General features: G+C 42.5%; 1 protein-coding gene across 2 annotated transcripts in view; it reads left to right on the top strand.

Moving 5' to 3' along the window:
• LOC126355988 (serine/threonine-protein kinase 32B) overlaps positions 1-21,068 on the top strand; it is a 635,590-nt gene that overhangs the window by 482,678 nt on the left and 131,844 nt on the right. For both annotated transcript variants that reach the window (XM_050006606.1, XM_050006607.1), the window contains exon 5: positions 2,236-2,273. In XM_050006606.1, the coding sequence (XP_049862563.1) occupies positions 2,236-2,273 (38 nt within the window). The remainder of the gene's footprint in view (positions 1-2,235; positions 2,274-21,068) is intronic.

Genomic DNA, 21,068 nt, shown 5'->3' with positions numbered 1-21,068 from the left:
ATACCGCACCATACAGATCTCTAAGCTATGATCGGGCAGCACGCACAAATGTATTTAAGCAATCATTTTCGCTTCTTCCAGTTCTCGAGTGGTATGAGAAGAAACGTAAGTATGTGGCACAGAGGGAAAATCTTCTGCTGTGCACTTCACAGTGGTTTACAGAATATATCTATTCAGAGGGCTCACTACCTTCCTCACAAGTTTACTTCCATGTATAAACTGCAGGTGTTGGCCAAAAATTTTAAAACACGACGACTGGTGCATGCTTGAACACAAATGCAGATGCTAGCCAAGCATGTATCTTGTGCTGTTGCATTTTACCACGACTGCACTTGTCCTCAAAACGTCGTGTCAGGCGTGGTAAGAACAGTCTTTTGTGAAGATGTGAGCGCGTTATGACGGAGCTAAGTGAATTAGAACGTGGGTAAAAAACTGGTGCTAAGTGTGGCGAGTGATTCCGTAACCAAGGGACCCGTGGTGTTTGGTATTTTAAGACTCGCCGTATCGTAGGTCAATACCGCAAACAGAGAAAACGGGAGAACATCACCCGCTATGTCAAAACGCGAACAAAAGTGTGGGTTGAGTGATCGTGACAAACGGTCGTAGGGGACTGCTACAAAAAATAAGAGGACGGCAGCTGCAAAATTCACTGCAGAACTACATACAGCACTCGCGAAACACCAAAACAAAACAAAGGGAGCCGGGAATTGCAGGGCAAGCTGGAATTGCAAAACCACCCATCAGTGGTGCAAATGCCCGTAACAGGAAAACGTGTTGCCAGATCCATAAAACCCGGGCTATTGAGCAAAGGGAGAAAGTCACTTCGCCGGATGAGTCTTGTTTCAAATCTGGCCCTGTTTACGTCACAAGAATGAGTCATGGCGGGGGTTCGGTGATGATTTGGCAGCCATTCCGTGGTATTCCGTGCACCCCGTGGTTGCTCTGCAAGGACGCTTTACTGACAAGGATTATCTGAACATTCTGGATGATCAGATCCAGACCACAGTACAATGTTTGGTTCCTAGTAGTGTTGCTTTGTTCCAAGGCGCCAGGGCTCTGTTCACACAGCTCTCATCGTCCAAGGCTGGACTTGTGAGCACGAAGATGAATTGCTGCATCTCCCCTGGCCACTAAACTAACCATATGTCAACATTATTGAGCCTTTGTGGTTTACTTTGAAGAGCAGTGTGCGTGATCCCTCTCCGCTTCCATCGTCGTTATCTGAACCTGCAACTATTTAGAAAGAAGAATGCTCTCCTGTATTTATCCATTCCGAGACGAATGGAAGCTATTTAGAATTTCAATAGCTCTCCTACACCGTATTAGGCTCTGTAATGTGTCGTCTTCTTGGTGCTTCATGTTATTGTCCAACCCCTTTCAGCAGTGAGACGGCACTATATTGTGGAGTACAGTGCGGTTAGTGGATTAGGGGAAAGCTGTGTCTACGACGTTTGATTCATGGGCATCCTTAAACGAAGATTATAAATAATAAATAATCAGCGAGGTGTGTTTCTGAGGGTAAATGTTGTAATTTGAACAATAGTAGTGGAAACATTGTTAATATTTCTGAGCTTGTATCTTGCGTATATTACTTCAGTGAACACAGCTACATGATAAATGTTACTCGAAGGCTACAATATCTTCCAAATATTACTTCCATGTGCACAACTACATGATGGATGTTACTCGAAGGCTATATTTAGAGGTGAGGTAATTCGCTGAGGACCAAGTTACGAGCACAAGTCCTAAAGCACACATCGTATCGTGTGTGGAAACTGTTCCCGTTGTTTAAACACGAGTAGATGTATGAATCATTTTATTAAAGGTACGTAAGACTTTTTTTCCGTACATCTGTATAAAATTGGCAAAGATTTCAGATAGATACCAGTTTGGAAATTCTGACATACCAGAACTTATTATACTACAGCTTCTTGTATATAGTGATATGCGGTGTAAAAAAATTATAAAAACGTGGCCCTTCATACTGAATTTTGCAGTATTGCTTGCTATTTTAATGTCATTAGCTAAAATAGGTAGCAGGCCCTATTCACACGATTCGTTTTCTTTCCTAGTTAAGTATGTGATGTAAGATTCTACATTGCCTTAGTGGCTACAAACCATTTGTATTTCTCCCATTTATTCCTTATTCACTGAAATCATAAGAAATAAGGAAATTATCAAGACTGTTTAAGTCAAAACAAAACATGTAGCTTATATTCCTTTCTCTCTTTCCAGGGACGTGAAACCAGACAACATACTTCTCAACGAAGAAGGTAAGCGACATAATAAAAAGATTTTCAACAATTTGTCTCATATTATGAGAGTGTTAACTAACGATAATGTACTCAGTTGGTCCCATTATCTTCTGCTGCATGCTAAACAAGTTTTGTAGTGTTGCATTAAAAAGTCAGAATGTATAGCACAGTAGAGAGCAATAATTCATCGTTTTGGCTCTATCACCAGGACTAAATTTACGACGCGTAATTATCAGTGACCCAGTAGGGAAGAATTTCGCAGTCTTATATCAGTCGTCGCGTATTAATGGAAAAAGACGGGTAAAAATGAACGTCTGTCTCATGGAAAAGCTATCTGTAAGTTCGTTTGCCTTCCACTTCACCCAGCACCAGTATACGTTTCTTTTTAATCATTCTAATTGTCGCTAACGATATTTTTGCTGCAGTTTTGTAGTTAAACAATGTAGGGACGTGTAGAGCAATACAACAAAACGAAAATAAAATTAAAATTGTTTTATGAAGGAGTCGTGATTACCGACATGAAAAATGTATCTTAAGGAAGCAGTGGCGAAAGTAACAGAATGGGACTAAGTGACAGTAAATGGATATTGAAGATGGAGGAGAACGAGACCACATGTTTAAGAGGTAAGAAGCATCCCACAATTATTAAAAGTCATCTCTTATAGAGGCTGTTATTGCATTTGATGTATCAACTTTACCACCGGAAAGATAAACAAGTAAGTTAAACCGCACTGCATTTAAGCTATAATAAAGCAATTGTAAAAAAAAAATACGTTGTAAATACTTCCGAAACAAGGCATTCTCTCTGTTTCGTCCACTCACTGTGGTTTCTATGAAATGTGGTGCTGTTTGAGTCGCTTTGCTTCGTGGATGATATATTGCGGTCGTGACAGGCGTTGCGTGACCCGAGTGGAAACTCTTTTTTTTCATGTTGCAGCCACGCCCAGATGATATGATCGTCCCAGAAATATAGCTACGACATAATATTGTAGCACCAATGAACGGGTATGATCAACCATTTTGCTGTGTGACGTCTTTGTCAGTGTTGGCTTCACACCTCCGGCGGGGACGTTCACTTACCAAACTAGTCACCTGTAAGCGCTGTCTTCGAAAAAGTTTGCCTTGCTTTAGTACACCGACAACAACCCTTTCTCTTCCACGAAACCGTAAACTGCGTCGCTATGTGCTAAATAGTAAGATCAATGAAAGAATAACGTTCTTGTATGAATGAAAAACAAAATGAAAATGAAAGAAAAAAGATATTCTCGTAAGTTCATTGCCTCAGCTACTATCTTCTCTCACATCAAACGTATTTCCTCACAATTCTACTTTACTTTCAATTCTTTCAATTTCAGTAGAGAAAGGAAAAATCTCCATATGAGTAAGCAAGCAGACTTTAACTTTGGCGTCAATACGTACGATACCCCCCCCCCCTCCCCCTCCTTTACGGGTTGAATGAGATCCTGCTGATACAGATTACTTTGCATGTCCACCGAGAAGGGCGAATTACTTGGTTTCATGAACAGAGGAACAAACTTCTATAATTTTCCTAATAACAAACGTAATCACATGTTCCTGGAAAAACATGCCTTTAGACTTACACTTTCATTGTCTGTCCCTGACGAAAAAGAAAAAAATTATAATCATTTTATGTTGGTGCTGGTCATGTTTTGCAATCTCTGCTGTAGGTTGTGTTCGCCTTTTAAGTCACACTTATTATAAAAATGTATCCATGTATGTCTGTTCCACACCTATTCCCAAACTACTGGACAGCTTGCCACCAAACTTCGTACACGTATCACTTACTGTCTGGAAAGAATCGCTGAAAACCACCTACTTATGAAAGGGTTGGGTGTATATGTGAAAAAGAAGTGTACCCTACTACATGCAAATTCCCAGACTTTATTCATCAATATTTCAGAATGAGAGCACTGGTTACTTGCAACAAATATTCCACACAATTTCAAACTTTTAAAAAACTTTTCTTGCTGGCAACCTCCACAAAATTATGAAAGTAAAAAAAAGTTATTGCTTACAACATTTTTGCCATTCATGCAATAAAACTGCCGCATCTAGCATGATGTTTTAATGTGTAACTTCTATGCTATAACTCTATTCGCGACGAATTTCGCATATACCACTGACTGTAATTGTAAAATTAAAATTATGGTATGACTCAGAGTTAAGGAGATTTTACGTCGTAAACAATACAGATGGCCGTACCGTAGGTGCAACCACAACGGAGGGGTATCTGTTGAGAGACCAGACAAACATGTGGTTCCTGAAGAGGGGCAGCAGCCTTTTCAGTAGTTGCAGGGGCAACAGTCTGGATGATTGACTGATCTGGCCTTGCAACATTAACCAAAACGGCCTTGCTGTGCTGGTACTGCGAACGGCTGAAAGCAAGGGGAAACTACAGCCGTAATTTTTCCCGAGGACATACAGCTTTACTGTATGATTAAATGATGATGACGTCCTCTTGGGTAAAATATTCCGGAGGTAAAATAGTCCCCCACTCGGATCTCCGGGCGGGGAATACTCAGGAGGACGTCGTTATCAGGAGAAAGAAAACTGGCGTTCTACGGATCGGAGCGTGGAATGTCAGATCCCTTAATCGGGCAGGTAGGTTAGAAAATTTAAAAAGGGAAATGGATAGGTTAAAGTTAGATATAGCGGGAATTAGTGAAGTTCGGTGGCAGGAGGAACAAGACTTCTGGTCAGGTGAATACAGGGTTATAAATACAAAATCAAATAGGGGTGATGCAGGAGTAGGTTTAATAAGGAATAAAAAAATAGGAGTACGGGTAAGCTACTACAAACAGCATAGTGAACGCATTATTGTGGCCAAGATAGACACAAAGCCCATGCCTTCTACAGTAGTACAAGTTTATATGCCAACTAGCTCTGCAGATGATGAAGAAATTGATGAAATGTATGATGAGATAAAAGAAATTATTCAGGTAGTGAAGGGAGACGAAAATTTTATAGTCATGGGTGACTGGAATTCGTCAGTAGGAAAAGGGAGAGAGGGAATCATAGTAGGTGATTATGGATTGGGGCTAAGAAATGAAAGAGGAAACCGTCTGGTAGAATTTTGCGCAGAGCATAACTTAATCATAGCTAACACTTGGTTCAAGAATTATAAAAGAAGGTTGTATACATGGAAGAATCCTGGAGATACTAAAAGGTATCAGATAGATTATATAATGTTTAGACAGCGATTTAGGAACCAGGTTTTAAATTGTAGGACATTTCCAGGGGCAGATGTGGACTTTGACCACAATCTATTGGCTATGACCTGTACGTTAAAACTGAAGAAACTGCAAAAAGGTGGGAATTTAAGGACATGGGATCTGGATAAGCTGAAAGAACCAGAGGTTGTACAGAGTTTCAAGGAGAGCATAAGGAAACAATTGACAGCAATGGGGGAAAGAAACACAGTAGAGGAAGAATGGGTAGCTCTGAGGGATGAAGTAGTGAAGGCAGCAGAGGATAAAGTAGGTAAAAAGACGAGGGCTGCTAGAAATCCTTGTGTAACAGAAGAAATATTGAATTTAATTGATGAAAGGAGAAAACATAAAAATGCAGTAAATGAATCAGGCAAAAAGGAATACAAACGTCTCAAAAATGAGATCAACAGGAAGTGCAAAATGGCTAAGCAGGGATGGCTAGAGGACAAATGTAAGGATGTAGAGGCTTGGGGTAAGATAGATACTGCCTACAGGAAAATTAAAGAGACCTTTGGAGAGAAGAGAACCACGTGTATGAATATCAAGAGCTCAGATGGTAACCCAGTTCTAAGCAAAGAAGGGAAGGCAGAAAGGTGGAAGGAGTATATAGAAGGTTTATACAAGGGCGATGTACTTGAGGACAATATTATGGAAATGGAAGAGGATGTAGATGAAGACGAAATGGGAGGTAAGATACTGCGTGAAGAGTTTGACAGAGCACTGAAAGACCTGAGTCGAAACAAGGCCCCCGGAGTAGACAACATTCCATTAGAACTACTGACGGCCTTGGGAGAGCCAGTCGTGACAAAACTCTACCATCTGGTGAGCAAGATGTATGAGACAGGTGAAATACCCTCAGACTTGAAGAAGAATGTAATAATTCCAATCCCAAAGAAAGCAGGTGCTGACAGATGTGAAAATTACCGAACTATCAGTTTAATAAGTTACAGCTGCAAAATACTAACGCGAATTCTTTACAGACGAATGGAAAAACTGGTAGATGCGGACCTCGGGGAGGATCAGTTTGGCTTCTGTAGAAATGTTGGAACACGTGAGGCAATACTGACCTTACGACTTATCTTAGAAGAAAGATTAAGAAAAGGCAAATCTACGTTTCAAGCATTTGTAGACTTAGAGAAAGCTTTTGACAATGTTGACTGGAATACTCTCTTTCAAATTCAGAAGGTGGCAGGGGTAAAATACAGGGAGCGAAAGGCTATTTACAATTTGTACAGAAACCAGATGGCAGTTATTAGAGTCGAGGGGCATGAAAGGGAAGCAGTGGTTGGGAAGGGAGTGAGACAGGGTTGTAGCCTCTCCCCGATGTTATTCAATCTGTATATTGAGCAAGCACTAAAGGAAACAAAAGAAAAAATTGGAGTAGGTATTAAAATTCATGGAGAAGAAGTAAAAACTTTGAGGTTCGCCGATGACATTGTAATTCTGTCAGAGACGGCAAAGGACTTGGAAGAGCAGTTGAACGGAATGGACAGTGTCTTGAAAAGAGGATATAAGATGAACTTCAACAAAAGCAAAACGAGGATAATGGAATGTAGTCAAATTAAATCGGGTGATGCTGAGGGAATTAGATTAGGAAATGAGACACTTAAAGTAGTAGAGGAGTTTTGCTATTTGGGTAGCAAAATAACTGATGATGGTCGAAGTAGAGAGGATATAAAATGTAGACTGGCAATGGCAAGGAAAGCGTTTCTGAAGAAGAGAAATTTGGTTACATCGAATATAGATTTATGTATCAGGAAGTCGTTTCTGAAAGTATTTGTTTGGAGTGTAGCCATGTATGGAAGTGAAACATGGACGATAACTAGTCTGGACAAGAAGAGAATAGAAGCTTTCGAAATGTGGTGCTACAGAAGAATGCTGAAGATTAGATGGGTAGATCACGTAACTAATGAGGAGGTATTGAATAGGATTGGGGAGAAGAGAAGTTTGTGGCACAACTTGACTAGAAGAAGGGATCGGTTGGTAGGACATGTTCTGAGGCATCAAGGGATCACAAATTTAGCATTGGACTGCAGCGTGGAGGGTAAAAATCGTAGAGGGAGACCAAGAGATGAATACACTAAGCAGATTCAGAAGGATGTAGGTTGCAGTAGGTACTGGGAAATGAAGCAGCTTGCACAGGATAGAGTAGCATGGAGAGGTGCACCAAACCAGTCTCAGGACTGAAGACAACAACAACAACAACAACAACAATAACACTGAGATGCCTGCAAAACTGCCGCATCGTGAATGACGTTTAAATATATTACTTTTTTGCTACTAACTCTAAGCGCAACACATTTCTCCTACAGTATCCACATATGTCACTGAATATCCCTACAAAATTACATCATTTTACTGTGCATAGGCCAGGAGACGTGACGTCGAGAACATTGAGCTGCGTGAAATCGAAAGTGGAGTGCGAAATACGCTGGACATGCAGGTGAAATATGTACACGAATGCGTGTGAAGTATGTTAAATATATGTGAAACCGATGTGAAATATGCGTACGTGGGCAAAACTGCTGATAAAAGACCCGTCCTTAGCCCCCATGTGATTTCAACCCTATTTGTTACACATATTACTTACTATCTGGAAAGAAGTATTGTGTAGGTAAGAACCAGGAACCACCTATTGGGGTGGGAGTGATAATGCTGAAAAAGAACGGGTGGGACGAAGAGATGGACAGACAGAGATGGGAAGGGGTGAGATGGACAATAATGTGGGAGAGGAGGAGGAAGTGCACAGAGAAAGGAAAGTGGTGGAGATGGGCAGAGGTAGTGGAAGGAGATAGAGTGCATGAGAAGGAGACAGAAGGGACAAGAGGAGTAGGATTTAGAGGGAGCTGGAGGACTGGACAAAGGGGCAGGAGCAGATAGACAGAGTGGGGAGGAGAAGATGGGGAGAGGTAGAGGGGATCAGCAGATGAACAGAGTGTGAAGGACGGAGGTTCCGGGCAGAGAGGGAGAAGGAGAAGGATATTGGCAGAGAGGGGGCTGGAGGAGGACAGAGGGTAAAGGAGCTGAAGGACTAGTAGAACCTGCAAACTGATTTGTGGCGTTAATGGAAATCTAGTTGACTGCTCTACATTTGTACAGAAACAAAGCATCACATGATATTTATCCTGTCTGATTTACAACATGGTAGTGCTTCCAGTTTTGACGGGAAACGTCATTTTCTGACCAATGTTTTCGCTATACTCCTCCTTATAGCCAGTTGACAAATACATTCTGAGCATTTGTGACTATCGAACTCTGAAATCGTTTGAGAAATGTCATCAAAACAAATACTGTGTTTGAGCACAGTCACGTTTTGCATACAGTATGCCAGCTACTGTTTAACGTATATTTTTTGTTTTTTATTGTTTCATGTTGATTTTGCGAATATTACTTCACACACTGCGTAACCCAAAGGAGAGACCTAGACGCTCGCAATCAGGCTGCGCTGCTGTTTATGCGCCTGCTAGACGGCAAGTGGAGTCGTAGGTGTGTCAATGGGGTCCATATCCGCTAGTTTCGAGAACTCCGGTACAGTAATGTCTCTGTGCAGGTATATCTTTAAAGTGCTCAACAAAGGCAGGCAGATGGCATCGAGGGCCTTTTCTAACTTGGGATCTTAGAGGGACCGCTCTGCATTTTATTCACATATGTCAGTATCGCAACCCTCAGCAATCAGGCCACAGGCCCTCAGCAATCAGGCCACAGGAGGGCACGAAACAGAGTTCCTGAAACAAGTATAAGCACATTTCGGATCGCTTTCAGATTTCATCGAATGCTTCTGAACAGTCCCTAGGTTTCCAGTCCGTAAACCAGAGAAATAATTGCGGTCGAACAGCCCTCCAGAGGGGTGTCACTACAATCAGTGTGGCTGCTGCCTCACGATGTACGTAAGGATGAGTTTAATCGTCCGAGGAGGGTGTTACCAGCATCCAAGGTTGTCAAGAATATCGTCTTATTGCTCATAACGGTGCGAATTGTCGTTGTAGGCCACAAAATGTGTAGGAATCAACCCCTAAGGAAAGGGATATTTCCGTGATGCCCCTTATGGCACCCTCTGAGAAGTGGTGTGTTAAATCCTTTCCCCGGCCACCCACAAGACAATCGCGTGTTTTCAATAATGGGCGTCGTGGTTCTGACTTCTATAGCAGAGACGTCAGGAGACGGGAGTTAAAGGTGGGTAAGAGAGAGTGTGGCGACCTTCTCATCGTGCCAGACATCCACACAGAAGTGTGGTGACATTTGCTGCCAGTGTGACATCACTGAACCACCTTACACCTCACATGAACTTATGATCTTTGGTCTAAAAGAAAATACGACAAAACTGAATATTTACCGTTTCAAAAGGCGCCTGAATACAGCAAACGTTTACGAAACCCGACATCTGGGTGTTTAAAGAATCCTCAGAACTAAATTAATCCTTGTTTTATACTGCACAGTAGAAACTGATAACATACAATTTACAAGTCACATTGCATAGCCTTTACATTCAGGTATGTGTTTATATTCGGGCAATCACATGACGTACGATAAACCATTTCTTTTCTAAGCAATTGTTAGACAACAATCAGACTTTCAAGTTCAGCCGCTGTTTCTCCATAAGATCAGTAGCTGTTGCAGAACATTCTTTGTGGAACATCGTTATTAACGTCTTATAAGAGTGGGAATATTCTGAAACAGTCCAGGTAGTGAAAAGAGGAAGACAAAAGAAGAGTCGTCAACGTCAAAAGACTAAGAAGTGCACGATAGCACTCTCAGATGAATATGTAAATATAGACTGTAGTCATACTGAAGTAACAAAGGAAACGATTTGCAAAGCACGGTGTTTGTGCTTCAATGATCTTACTCATCCTTTCAAAGACGGCATGAATATAAATGGGGCAAAAGTTAAACAGGATAATTTTACACTACTATATATTTGAGTGAAAGAAGACGATAAAAGCAAAAACCTGTCTTATTCTCATATTATATGAGAAAAGAACGAGACTGAGTGATTTATGTATGCTCCTCAACGTTCAGAAAAGTGAAAGGCAGGTCTGAGTTTACTTTTAGCCGAAACAAAAGGCTTGTAGCCTGTAAATAATTGTCTAAACAGGTTATATTTATTTCATATGTATTTGCTCAGGCCTGTCCGGATAGAGATAAAGGCGTTTTGCCGAAAGAGGTAACCTAAAGGGTGTGAAGAGGACAAATTCGCAAGCTGCGGGAGAGGGACGAACGCAGACACCGTTCATTAAGCACATACTTAGGGATTCGTGCGTATCTTCACATTGTTCTAGAAGTAAAACTGGGAGGTCGTATCTTCCACCAGAGTTAAATCCTTAATAAATGCATGACAGGTACAATGCATTCGAGCTGAACAAGTATTGTTGGGTTGATCTCTTTCAAAATGTAAATATGTGTTCTACAAACATTTCAACATGGGCTTGGAAATCCTCGTGCTGGTAGTTGCTAAACCTGTTCACACTTTGTTGCAGTGTCAGCTCACGATGTGGAATTAAAAAATAATTTAAGAACAGATTATAGGTTGCAAAAAAGGGTTAAAATGTAAAGGTACTCATTTATGAACTCAACTAATCTGCAGTATTCATAAGTCAGCTGACCGAAGCAGTTACAGGTTGTGTTATGTGTTGTTATCTGAGAAACAATGAGGAGAAAGTGAACTACAGAACAGCAGGTATTTGTTTTGCAAGCTTGGTGGGAACATGACAGTACGTTTGTGATTTTTCTATGGAACGTTTCCCAAACATCCTACCTCAGTCTCAACACCCTATTCGCAAATATAAAATTTAAAGGGACTGGGTCGGTAGCGGACGTTCCTTGTTCATGTAGGTCAAACTCTGTAACTACAGAAAAGAAACTTAAACTCCTCTAGCAATGTTTTGTGCAGTCCCATGCTAAACGTCAAACAAAACCCTGCAAAGAGTACGGGATAGCAACAACAAGTGCTACGAAAGATCCAGAAAAAGCTTTAATTAAGACCATATGGGCCTACTTTATATCAAGACATAAACTAAGTACATCCAGGCACGGATACAAAACTATGCGAGTTGTACTCAATGTTTCTCACGGAACGACGAAGTGACTTTGAAAGTGAGTATCTACTGGGATTCTACAAATCCACATGTGGCGATGGAAACAAACTCTCCTGGCGTGAGTGTATGGACTTTGTATTTTCAGCGGTACGTGAATCGCGCCTTATTGTATAACGATTATTCCGTAAATTACATAGACTGCTTGAAGAAGTGTTGTTAGAACTGAAAATTAGTGCTATATTTGAACAACTGCAGCCGGATGAGGAGAAGTTGATAAGGCAGCAAGCAGGAGCGCCCCCATATTATTTTGTTATTGTGAGAGACTTTATAAACGAAAAATTCGTTTAATGGATTGGCAGGCGGGGTGTTACTGAATGGCCTCACGATCCCCAGATACGCCACACGTGTATTCTTTTAATCTGCAGCATGCTAAAAAAATGAAGTTTACACTGGCAAGAATGCTGAAGTTGTGCGTTTGAAGGAGGGAATCCCCCTAGAATGTGAAAAACTAGAGTCTCGGAAGACTTAAAAATAAATTTGTAAATCAGTGTTGAAAACATGAAATGTTTGGTCATAATAGCATGGAAACTACTTTCAGCATCGTTTTTGTAGGTTCATTGTTCTCTGCATTTATATCTGTGTTTATAGTCTACACTCCATAATATTGTCTAAAGACAAGTCGTTGTTCAACGTTCTTACCAAAAATCTAGAAAAGTTCTTAACTTTAAATTTTTACGCAATACTCTAATGGACAGATTTTAATATAAAAGTATTAGGTAGGCCGTCTCCAAATCAATGTTCATCAGAGTATTATGTAAAAGTTTGCATCAAGGAACTTTTCCAGATATTTGGTATGGGTGTGTGTGTGTGTGTGTGTGTGAAATACACTACTGGTCATTCAAATTGCTACACCAAGAAGATATGCGGTGGATACACGGGTATTCATTGGACAAATATATTATACTAGAACTTTCATGTGATTACATTTTTACGCAATTTGGGTGCATAGATCCTGAGACAACAGTACCCAGAACAACCACCTCTGGCCGTAATAACGGCCATGACACACCTGGGCATTGAGTCAAACAGAGCTTGGATGGCGTGTACAGGTACATCTGCCCATGCAGCTTCAACACAATACCACCGTTCATCAAGAGTAGTGACTGGCGTATTGTGACGAGCTAGTTGCTCGGCCACCATTGACCAGACGTTTTCAATTGGTGAGAGATTTGGAGAACGTGCTGGCCAGGGCAGTAGTCGAACATTTTCTGTATCCAGAAAGGACCGTACAGGACCTGCAACATGCGGTCGTGCGTTATCCTGCTGAAATGTAGGGTTTCGCAGGGATCGAATGAAGGGTAGAGCCACGGGTCGTAACACATCTGAAATGTAACGTCCACTGTCCAAAGTTCCGTCAATGCAAACAAGAGGTGACCGAGAAGTGTAACCAATGGCACCCCATACCATCACGCCGTGATGTCGCCAACCACAGATGCGACCATCATGATGCTGTAAACAGAACCTGGATTCATCCGAAGAAAAAATGACGTTTTGCCATCCGTGCACCCAGGTTCGTCGTCGAGTACACCATCGCAGGCGCTCCTGTCTGTGATGCAGCGTCAAGGGTAGCCGCAGACATGGCCTCCGAGCTGATAGTCCGTGCTGCTGCAAACCTCGTCGAACTGTTCGTGCAGATGGTTGTTGTCTTGCAAACGTCACCTGTCGACTCAGGGATCGAGACGTGGCTGCACGATCCGTTACAGCCATGCGGATAAAATGCCTGTCATCTCGACTGCTAGTGCTACGCGGCCGTTGGGATCCAGCACGGCGTTCCGTATTACCCTCCTGAACCCACCGATTCCATATTCTGCTAACAGTCATTTGACATCGACCAATACGAGCAGCAATGTGGCGATACGATTAACCGCAATCGCGATAGGCTACAATCCGACCTCTATCGATGTCGGAAACGTGATGGTACGCATTTCTCCTCCTTACACGAGGCATCACAACTACGTTCCACCATGCAACGCCGGTCAGCTACTGTTTGTGTATGAGAAATCGGTTGGAAACTCTCCTCATGTCAGCACGTTGTAGGTGTCGCCAACGGCGTCAAATTTGTGTGAATGCTCTGAAAATCTAATCATTTGCATATCACAGCATCTTCTTCCTGACGGCCAAATTTCGCGTCTGTAGCACGTCTTCTTCGTGTTATAGCGGTTTTAATGTCCAGTAGTGTGTCTAGAGGCAAAACGTAGTTAGAAAAACTCCATAGTAGCTCTCCACCGATTACCTTTCCTAGCATTCGTTTTCCACAGTAAAGAGGAAAGATTCATTTATGGATCATCGCCTTATGATTGGAATATTTTCGCGGAATTTGAATTTGTAATAACAATAAACAAGAGAGATAAATAGGAGATGGACCGTTCGGAAAGAAGAAATGGACATAGAGGTGGGGCTACAGGAGATCAACAGAGAGAGGGGGCGAGGAGGAGAAGGAAAAAGGAGGGGGGAGGGAGGAGATTAGTGTTTAACGTCCCGTCGACAACGAGGTCATTAGAGACGGAGCACAAGCTCGGATTACGGAAGGACGGGGAAGGAAATCGGCCTTGCGTTTTGAAAGGAACCATCCCGGCATTTGCCTGAAATTATCTAGGGAAATCACGGAAAACCTAAATCAGGATGGCCGGACGCGGGATTGAACCGTCGTCCTCCCGAATGCGAGTTCAGTGTGCTAACCACTACGCCACCTCGCTCGGTGAAGGAAAAAGAGTGGAGGATAAGGTGGATCGAACGAGGGAATAGGTGGACGTTAGGATGTTTACCTAGTAATCATACATATTTAGCAGTTCAAATGGTGGAAATGGCTCTGAGCGCTATGGGACTTAACATCGGAGGTTATCAGTCCCCTAGAACTTAGAACTACTTGAACCTCAGTAACCTAAGGACATCACACACAGCCATGCCCGAGGCAGGATTTGAACCTGCGACCGTAGCGGTCGCGTGGCTCCAGCCTGAAGCTCCTAGAACCGCTCGGCCACACCGGCCGGCATTTAGCAATTGCGAAGCATTACCAGATTCGCTGGTAAATTTCTATTTGCATTTGTTTAGTGTCATTACGCCAAAAGCATTTTTGAGAACTGCTTGTAGCTCAACCTGCATTGCAAAGAGGCTGGTAGCAGATTTATACTAAAATCTGCCTTCGGGACTTACTTAGTTTCTAGTACAGGGTGTTTCAAAAATGACCGGTATATTTGAAACGGCAATACAAACTAAACGAGCAGCGATAGAAATACACCGTTTGTTGCAATATGCTTGGGACAACAGTACATTATCAGGCGGACAAACTTTCGAAATTGCAGTAGTTACAATTGTCAACAACAGATGGCGCTGCAGTCTGGGAAACTCTATAGTACGATATTTTCCACATATCCACCATGCGTAGCAATAATATGGCGTAGTCTCTGAATGAAATTACCCGAAACCTTTGACAACGTGTCTGGCGAAATGGCTTCACATGCAGATGAGATGTACTGCTTCAGCTGTTCAATTGTTTCTGGATTCTGGCGGTACACCTGGTCTTTCAAGTGTCCCCACAGAAAGAAGTCACAGGGGTTCATGTCTGGGGAATAGGGAGGCCAATCCACGCCGCCTCCTGTATGTTTCGGATAGCCCAAAGCGATCACACGATCATCGAAATGTTCATTCAGGAAATTAAAGACGTCGGCCGTGCGATGTGGCCGGGCACCATCTTGCATAAACCACGAGGTGTTCGCAGTGTCGTCTAAGGCAGTTTGTACCGCCACAAATTCATGAAGAATGTCCAGATAGCGTGATGCAGTAATCGTTTCGGATCTGAAAAATGGGCCAATGATTCCTTTGGAAGAAATGGCGGCCCAGACCAATACCTTTTGAGGATGCAGGGACGATGGGACTGCAACATGGGGCTTTTCGGTTCCCAATATGCGCCAGTTCTGTTTATTGACGAAGCCGTCCAGGTAAAAATAAACTTCGTCAGTAAAACAAATGCTGCCCACATGCATATCGCCGTCATCAATCCTGTGCACTATATCGTTAGCTAATGTCTCTCGTGCAGCAATGGTAGAGGCGCTGAGGGGTTGCCGCGTTTGAATTTTGTATGGATAGAGGTGTAAACTCTGGCGCATGAGACGATACGTGGACGTTGGCGTCATTTGGACCGCAGCTGCAACACGGCGAACGGAAACGCGTGGCCGCTGTTGGATCACCTGCTGCACTAGCTGCGCGTTGCCCTCTGTGGTTGCCGTATGCGGTCGCCCTACCTTTCCAGCAAGTTCATCCCTCACGTTCCCAGTCCGTTGAAATTTTTCAAACAGATCCTTTATTGTATGGCTTTTCGGTCCTTTGGTTACATTAAACCTCCGTTGAAAACTTCGTCTTGTTGCAACAACACTGTGTTCTAGGCGGTGGAATTCCAACACCAGAAAAATCCTCTCTTCTAAGGAATAAACCATGTTGTCCACAGCACACTTGCACGTTGTGAACAGCACACGCTTACAGCAGAAAGATGATGTACAGAATGGCGCACCCACAGACTGCGTTGCCTTCTATATCTTTCACATCACTTGCAGCGCCATCTGTTGTTGAAAATTGTAACTACTGTAATTTCGAAAGTTTGTCTGCCTGAAAATGTACTGTTGTCCCAAGCATATTGCAACAAACGATGTATTTCTATCGCTGCTCGTTTAGTTTTTATTGCCGTTTCAAATATAACGGTCATTTTTGAAACACCCTGTACATGCTGAAGAAGGTTTCCTTCAATTTGTGGGTGCCGTTTAGAGAAATCGCAAAAGCGCTAGGACCAGGTAACCCCCTAACCCCCACCTGAGCTACAGAACTCCTACTGTGAGACATGGCGGGTGCACCGTCTCGGTCAGCACCTGGAAATAAGAGGCAGACGAGTCCGCGGCGAGACGCGGCCTGTCCCCGGCGCCACGGCGGCGCGACGCCGGCCGGCGCCGAAGCAGTCTGGGCGGAGGGCGGAGGGGGGGGGGGGAGAGGAGGAGGGGGGGAGGCGAGGCGAGGCGAGGCGGCCGCCTGTTGCCGACCTGGGCTGTGTAGCCTGTACTGCCGCGACTGGACCATCCGCTTTAATCCGCAGCCGCGCCCAAGCCCGTAACGTCTGCTCAGTCTGACGGCGAGCTTAAGTTCCCAGCCCCAGAACGGCGGCTTCCCTGAGCGAATAACTGTCACAGGTACGACCTTTGTCGTATCAATCGCTTAGACCGACGCATTGTTGGATTGCGGCTCTGAAAGCGACCTTTACAGTTTGTACCGTATGTTCTCCCTATTGTCGACCAGTTAAAGAGTAATAGTTATTCGTTAATTTGGTTCATCATTGTCATTGTAGAAAGGTTATTCAAAAAATATCTTACAACTATCATCGCTGGATAGTTTGTTTTATGTGACATTACGGGGAGGTTTTGGTTCAAAAGATCGATCTTCTTAAAGTTGCATTTTTGGATCTATAAAAGTTTTTATAATCTACCCCTGAAATGGTTTTTCCGAATACGGAACGGAATTGTTTGTTATTCGCGGTTGAACAAAAAAAAGGACCTGCCTGAAATCGGCCTTTTTCACCCACCAGTTTTCTTTTTCTTCCGGAGGACGAGTTGTTGTACCGGTGTTTGGGAGGAAAGACACAAAATTCAAATGAAAGTTTGAACGCTTGTGTTTGGAAGTTAGCCTCCTCGCATTTGCATTCTAGTGCGCAGACTGTGGAGATTGCGACTTTCCTGGCAGTGAGCAGCTTCAATGAAAGGTATTCAGCAATTCTGAAGACCATGACGACAATGGACGTCACCCTGGGACTCTATTCGACGCGATTCGCCAAGCATTCAGACGACCACCGGATTCAAGCCGCCAAAAACAGCTTGTCGCAGGCCGTACGAGCGGCTCTGGAGCAGCGCAGGATGGCCCAGGTCGAGCAGATTTCCCTCTGTGAGGAAGAGGAAGGACTAGTTTATGGACCCGGAATAGCAGATTGAAAGTACGTTGCATAATTTTGCATTTATATGTAGCCAAAACTTCAAACGCGTTTTTTTTTTTTTTTTAATCGCGCGGTATGATAAATTCAAATCTGCTGAAACAGTTGACATGATTCTTTGTTTCCGACGAAGCTAACTAAATTGTCTAGGAGTTGTAAAACTTTTATTCCGATCTAACAACTATAAATATTTTTACTTGGCTGACGAAGTCGAAAAATCGAAGAAGACAACTCTATTTTTTTTAAATGACCGCCATATTGTTTCTTACGGTCAAATAACTTAAGCGAGGCACAACTGCTAAAGAATCTTATATACTTCACTAATATCAACTCAATTGTGATATCAGACGAACCGTCTGACCTGTGACATACCGCGCGTGGAGGTCTACATCGAAATTTTTGTCGAGCCAAAGCTATTAAACCTCCCCTTAACTAGGCCCACCACTTACCACGTAGCCTCCTAAAGCGACGAATCCCGAAAATATTGATTATAGTTTTTCCTTATGAGAGTATTGGAGGGCAATTTGTTTTATATGTTAAAACCTTCTCATAAGAAAGGATGGCATAAAATAATTTTTTTTATTCAAGATGACAAAAAATGGGTCTGAGCACTATGGGACTCAACTGCTGTGGTCATTAGTCCCCTAGAACTTAGAACTACTTAAACCTGACAAACCTAAGAACATCACAAACAGCCATGTCCGAGGCAGGATTCGAACCTGCGACCGCAACAGTCGCACGGTTCCAGACTGCGCGCCTAGAACCGCGAGACCACCGCGGCCGGCTTCAAGACAACAGTCTTAGCTGTTATCTTCGGGTCTTAAACACATTTATGTAGTAAAACAAATTCATTTTACGCTGAACCTGATGCACGAGATGTTAAGTGGATAAAAGCTCAGCATATGTGACACAGTCAAGGTCTTTGGGACACTAGTTTGTGTTACATTCAAGGCTAGGACGTAAGCTGATACTCCAGAAGTCTTATCAGTGTCCTTAAGATATCGTTATCTGTTCTTGAACACGTGCAGCCCCTCTACCACCTATTAGTTACAACGCTATCTTATAGCCTGCATTACAAAAATTAATAAATAAGTAAATAAATAAAGATTTAAGACCTGAAGATGACATCTAAGACTGTTGAGACTGGTTGTCTTGAATAAAAACAGTTTTATGTGACCTTGGCTTTTGAATGCTTTTTAACCCTACAAATATATTTACATTGTAGTCGTCAGTTTTATGGTGCTGTATGTCCACGATAGTAGTGGGGTGGGAGACCTATGACAACAGCTAAACATCCAACGATGAGGAATTTCTGACGATACGATTATGCTTTAACTGATAAGTGGTAGAGTGGCAGTGTGGGTTCAAGAGCAGATAACAGTATCATGTTACAACTAAGACACTTGTGCGAGATACATTCAAGGCCACACTCCACTCCCCCCCCCCCCCCCCACACACACACACACACTATAGACTCACATCCATTACCATGCTTCTGAGGTAGTCGTATATGCAGTTCAGTCAAAGTCTGTGAGGCACTATTGTGTCACACTCAAGGCTAGGACGTAAGTTGATACTCCAGAAGTCTTATCAGTGTTCTTGAGATAACATCGTTATCTGTTCTTGAACATGCGCTGTCCATCTACTATTTATTAGTTACAGTGATACATTATCACCAGAAGCGATGCTTCGCTTGTCCCCATAGGTACTCTGCTCCATTACACACGGTCTGACATGTTAACTGACGTATTTTCTACCTTCACAAACAACGAACAAAAACTTCGAATAATGTTTTGTTATTAATTCTTTGTACATCAAAGATAACACGAGAGATATGCACTAAGATATTTCACAGCTCATTGCTGCCGTCTTCAACCAGGACGAAACATACGCACACCTGTAGCTATCAAGTGCCCCTAAACGTCCCCCTCAGATGAGGCTTTCTTCCAGTGGCTGGTGATATCATCAGACAAGCCATACTTCAGAATTACGAAATGTCTTACGCATCAAATTTTTATGTTATATTGATGTGTACTTATGCAGATAATTCAGTTTACCCACATGACATTGGAAGCCCCTCACAAATTGTTGCTTAGGATAATATTTTAATTGAACTGGGTTGAAAGCTGGTGGAAGAGCTACAATATACAAAAGCTGAAATTACTGGAAAATAGCAAAACAATATACAACCAGGATGCTATCATGATGATATGTATGAATCGTTTCCGTTTGATGAGAGAATTATGGATCTGAAGCTGGATTTCGTCTAGGCAGAGCATTGCGAAAGCTACCGATATATCTGTACGGATGTTTTAATTAATTAACAGTAATTGAGACATCGCCTTTGAAGTAAAATAAGTTTTCAAAATGAAGACATTTTTATCCTCTGCTTCGACTTAAATGTAACAAATGCCTTTCTAAAGCAAGATTAGCAGTGTTTTGAACGATCAGTTCATTGAAGCTATCAGCCCTGGAGATAACAGGTTGTTCTGAATTCCATTGTATGTTAGCAAAGCTAGCGATAAATTAGAAACCAAATAAGGGATGGATAATTTGAAGCAATTTTGGGTTAGTGACCAAGAGTGTCTTTTATATTATATCAGATCGAATGTTTATTACGCAGAATTTACGTTATGATGAAGAAACCATTTTTCATCTGAAGCCATCGGCTTATAATGGATGGATTAGTCACAGTCGATTTCCGATTTATGAAAGAGCGGTGAGTTGAACAGAATTATATCACAGTAGTACTAGGCAAAACTAGAAATCTGACCTAAAAACAAGTGTCAAGAAACAAATATGTCAAAAAACAAATACTCGTTGGCATTTGGGTAATGTTGCTCTATGTTAAACACGTGTCACTGACTCTGCTGAAGGTTTTCCATGTAGTCACAGCGTAGTCAGCCCTCCTTCTCAAAGAGCCACGAGCTCGTGCGAATATACCTGGCTGCTCTTGCATCTGATCATATGCATGCGTCACGTAGAGTGTAAGTGAGGGCGTGGAATACACCGGCGGATTTAAACGTCTCCGTAACCTGAAATCTAAGCACTAAGGTCAGCAGTGCGGGGAGTCATGCTGTTGGACATTGTCGACCAATCCACCACTCAATAAATGTTTGTGTTACGTACTATTACACGAGGCGTAAGAAATTGGCGTTAGGCTCGTCTCGCATAAAGGACATCCACTGTCTTTATGCAGAGGTAACTTTATCCAGCGTGGGTAATTTTTAGCGCAGAAATTTTTGATAAACAGCAGCTGTTAATCTGTGTTGTTAAGTACATAAGCACATGAGTCTGTCACGCACAACACCTGCCCACACAGTGGTTCTAATGCGAACCTCTCACTTCTTGCTTCCATTATCGCTCGACGATTTGTATCTTCTTACAAGTGGCTGTTGCAAGAGTTGGTGGTACCACTCCGTGTGAATAACACGTAATCCTCAAGTAAAAGACTATCTGAAAACTTGGAAATTTTCAACAAACCATCTTCCACTTCATTGTCAGAACTGCCGTCTTGCCTTCAGAG

This window comes from Schistocerca gregaria, chromosome 3 (assembly GCF_023897955.1).
Source record: "Schistocerca gregaria isolate iqSchGreg1 chromosome 3, iqSchGreg1.2, whole genome shotgun sequence".
Lineage (NCBI taxonomy): Eukaryota > Metazoa > Arthropoda > Insecta > Orthoptera > Acrididae > Schistocerca > Schistocerca gregaria.
Note: the sequence above shows the minus strand (reverse complement) of the source record. Positions and strands in the feature narration are given on the sequence as shown.